Raw genomic sequence first — 3,870 nt, 5'->3', positions numbered from 1 at the left:
TTATCTTTAAAATGGACAGAAGGACAAGCAATCCACCGTTGATTTTCTGAAACCACATCCACGTGTCATTACAAAAAGAATTCGTCCAAATCTTCTTAGATTGGATTTTGATTGTGGACCCCGTCATTGCTAATCATGGACCAACCAATGGACAAAGACAGAAAAGAAAAGAAAAGAAAGAAAATGCACGAAACGACGTCGTCGTATACTAAGCAAAGCAACTGTCTTCCGCTTTCTGCAATGAATCGAGCCGAAAAAGAAGAATGATAACGAAAATAACGAAACATTTGTTTCATTCTCTGATTCTTCTTTTGGATTGGATCTCTCTCTGAATCTCTCAATCACATGCTCAATTTTTCTCTTGGTGAGTTTTCTTTCATTCACTCAATTCTATGTCTACTTCATAATTTGGGTGTCGATTGATTTTCAATATGCTTTAGTTTGACCATTATAATTTGTGTCATTTAATCTCATGAATTTATGAACAAAAACTCAAAATTGAGTTTTTTTTTTTGCAGTGCTCTTTTACGTTTTCCATTCAAATTTTCTTCTCAATCAATCCTTTTCTACCTCTTGCGTTTATCTGCATCATAAGTTTGATGAATCGTGTCTTAATGGTAGACTCCGACTCTGATAGTAATGTCATACATGTTTTTATTTTTATAATTAGGGCTAAATAGGGTTTTGCTCCTTTGCCATTTCGGCCAATTTTGGTTTGCCTTTGTACCACATAAGTAGATTTACACAATCAGATGACATGAAGGTCCAAAAGTTTAGCCCTTAAAAAAAAAGAAGCTATTTTTTTTTTTTTTTTTTTTACTAATGAGCATGTGTCCTTCTGAAATCACATGTTAACATTTAACAACACCCTATCGATCCTAAATGCCTACATGGCAATATACTCTTCATTTGTATTAGGTTATTATGCATGCATGGTAAAATAGGTGGAACAGGGAAGATGGAAATGCACTTATACATATTATAGACTATTATGATATTGGAAGGTATATCTTAAACTGTATCATGTCTAAATGCATTTCCATCTTCCTCCCACCAAAATTAGTATAACATTGGCTGGCGACTATCAGAATTCATAAATTATAAACATGTTGCTAAAACGGCATAGTAATTGTCTGAATTCTGGACATCAGATTATTAGTTTTATCTTATTTGGCTTCCTTTTTTCCACATTATGGCTAATGTTTGTATCTTTTAGCAGTACCAGTACCAGTCTTCTGTATGTCAATGTTCTGTTTTTATTATTTTTTATTGTGAGTAAAATAATTTCACATAAATCCGTTGTAATGGATTCAGATGCTTTAAATATTAACTACTGATGGCGGCAGCAGAAGTGAGGACTCTGTGGCAGAGAACTGCTAATCGATGCTTTGTGCAGGAAGATGCAAAAAGAGCTCCCAAGTTGGCTTGTCGCCAATCTTCAAGTGCTACATCAAAACTGGTTGATGCTGGACCTGCCAATACAGCAGATGAATCAGATTGTACTGCTGTTAATGCCACTCATTTTAACAGCAAATCTTCTTTTTGTCATCCATCATCTGACCCTAGGTGGTGGTTGCACTCACAAGCTAATTATGGATATCAAAAAGGTGTAACAAATGAAAAGTTAAGTGCATTGGAGGAAGAGGTAGAAACTTTGATAGCTAGTGATGAAATTAAGGCATCTAGTAAGAATTCTCTAGCATTTCCTGAACTAATGGATGTGATGGCAAAACATGAGACAATGGAGATTGATTCTTTTGCCTGCTCGGTAACCTCCAAGCAAACAAATGATTTTTGCCCAGAACCAGACTATTCTTGGATTGAAAGTGATAAGGCCGAGCCATGGTGGCGGACAACAGACAGAGACGAGTTAGCTTCCTTTGTTTCACACAAATCACTCAACCATATTGAGAATTGTGATCTTCCTCCTCCAAAGAAGAAGCATCTTTCTGGATACCCTTATTCTAGTATTATTAGTAATCACTCAACTAAATCCAGAAGTTTTCCCAGTTCAACCGCTCATACACAGGGAAATTTAGATTCAGGATTGGTACATAGGAATCAGGGGCTTTCTGCCAATGAAGGGCTCTTGTATTTTGCGTCCGACAAATCTTCAAGGTATTTTCCTATCATTATCAATCATATAACCACATTATCGTGTTAAGATCTCTTGTAGTTTGTGGCATGTATTATTTAAGTAAAATTGAACTATTGATATCATGCTTTTGATTTGATTAATATCAGTTTGGACTTGCAACTTGGTTGCACTCAAACCCTCGTACATGAGGATGTCAAGCAGAGTCAACAGATTTCTGAGGGAGACACCAGCAAAGCTCAATTATTGGAGGCATTATGTCACTCTCAAACACGTGCAAGGCAAGCAGAGGAAGCAGCAAAACAAGCTTATGCAGAGAGAGAGCACATAGTTACACTTATTTTTAAACAGGCTTCACAACTTTTTGCTTATAAGCAATTGATTAAACTGTTGCAGCTGGAAACTCTCTGCAATCAGATTAAGAATAATGATCTGTCAACCTCAACTTTATTTCCAGTGGATCTTCCATGGATGTCGTATGAACGTAGAAAATCACGGAAGAGAAAGCAGACATATTCCAATGGCAGGGGTGAAAGAGAAGGCAAGCCAAATTGTGATATTACAACATATGCTGTTGCCATTGCTTTAGGATTAAGTCTTGTTGGAGCAGGCTTGCTATTAGGATGGACTGTGGGTTGGATGTCGCCTTGTTCGTAGTTCTGTAATATATTTGAATCATTGTTTTGCTTGTCATAAGTTTTCAGATCTGTCTGTATTTTTGTAGAGTAGTTAGTACATAAACTGTATAGTCTGCTTTGTAATTTTGTACTCCCTCCGTTTCAAAATGAGTGTCGTTTTAGGCTTTGGCACACAGATTAAGAAATAGAATGAAATAATCATTGGATACAACGCTTTTACTAAACAGTCCTTACTTTATTAGATAAAGACAAACTTAAAGTTGCATTGAAAATTGTGTGAGAAAAAAGTTTGAGAGGGTAAAGTTGGAAAAAAAAAATTAAAGTTGTATTGGAAATGTAAAGCGACATTCATTTTGAAACAAATTTTTTAGGCTAAAGTGACACTCATTTTGAAACGGAGGGAGTATTGAATAAAGATTATGTAAATCTCTTGACCAAAAAAAAAAAGATTATGTAAATCTTTTTGTGATGATGAGAAACAGGTATTTCTCTTAAAGTATCTTTTGGGGATAGGAGAAGAAGATTCCAAACTGCACACTTCGAGAAAAAAAAAATCAGAAATCTTTCGTTTGAATTGCCCAAAACACACTCTTAGCTAGGACCATATCAAATGGGTGAATTAGTATTATATTTTTTACATCCATGCTTAATTTTGTAACCATGTTGATGATTTAAATTAACAAAGTTATGTTTTTTTTTTGTGGTGGCCGGGGTTTGAACCCCGGACCTTGCATATTTTAGGCATTGTTCATACCAACTGAGCTAAGCTCACGAGGACAATTAACAAAGTTATGTTGATATTGATGATGGGTGGATTAATCAAATAGTCAAATAAGCTTTTTGTCTGTTTTTTTTTTCTGACATTATTAGAACAATATAAAAAGTTCTTCCTCAAAAAATAAGTTCAAAATTTGATTATTTTTAGATCCAAATTTTAATTACTTTTATCGTGAACTTTTGATGTATTAAAAAAATCATGAATGCACTAAGCATATCGAAGTCGATTGTCGTTCAATCTGAAATGTTTATGATGATCGACTTATATATATATATATATATATATATATATATATATATATATATATATATATATATATATATCACTTCCTTGCCGCGGTGTTCAATTTCAAGTTGCAC

General features: G+C 34.4%; 1 protein-coding gene across 2 annotated transcripts; it reads left to right on the top strand.

Moving 5' to 3' along the window:
- Window positions 1-210: 210 nt before the first annotated feature.
- Window positions 211-3,202, top strand: LOC146911701 (uncharacterized). Of its 2 annotated transcripts, XM_085726525.1 has the most exons (4): window positions 211-364; window positions 519-617; window positions 1,315-2,118; window positions 2,245-3,202. In XM_085726525.1, the coding sequence occupies exons 3-4, from the start codon at window positions 1,337-1,339 to the stop codon at window positions 2,750-2,752; spliced, it is 1,290 nt and encodes a 429-aa protein (XP_085582651.1). In that variant the 5' UTR covers window positions 211-364; window positions 519-617; window positions 1,315-1,336; the 3' UTR covers window positions 2,753-3,202. The 2 variants fall into 2 exon arrangements, with proteins under 2 accessions (XP_085582651.1, XP_085582650.1); XM_085726524.1 differs by lacking the exon at window positions 519-617.
- Window positions 3,203-3,870: the final 668 nt, after the last annotated feature.

Source organism: Medicago sativa, chromosome 7 (assembly GCF_051527215.1).
Source record: "Medicago sativa cultivar Bolivia chromosome 7, Bolivia_mono, whole genome shotgun sequence".
Lineage (NCBI taxonomy): Eukaryota > Viridiplantae > Streptophyta > Magnoliopsida > Fabales > Fabaceae > Medicago > Medicago sativa.
The sequence above is the reverse complement of the archived record's forward strand: the minus strand, read 5'-3'. Positions and strand labels throughout refer to the sequence as shown.

Bases quoted from the DNA above. Each gene is read 5' to 3' on its own strand.
- LOC146911701 (XM_085726524.1), top strand. From the start codon at position 1,337: ATGGCGGCAGCAGAAGTGAGGACTCTGTGGCAGAGAACTGCTAATCGA. The intron at 2,119-2,244 runs GTATTTTCCTAT...GATTAATATCAG, and splicing joins GCGTCCGACAAATCTTCAAG to TTTGGACTTGCAACTTGGTT.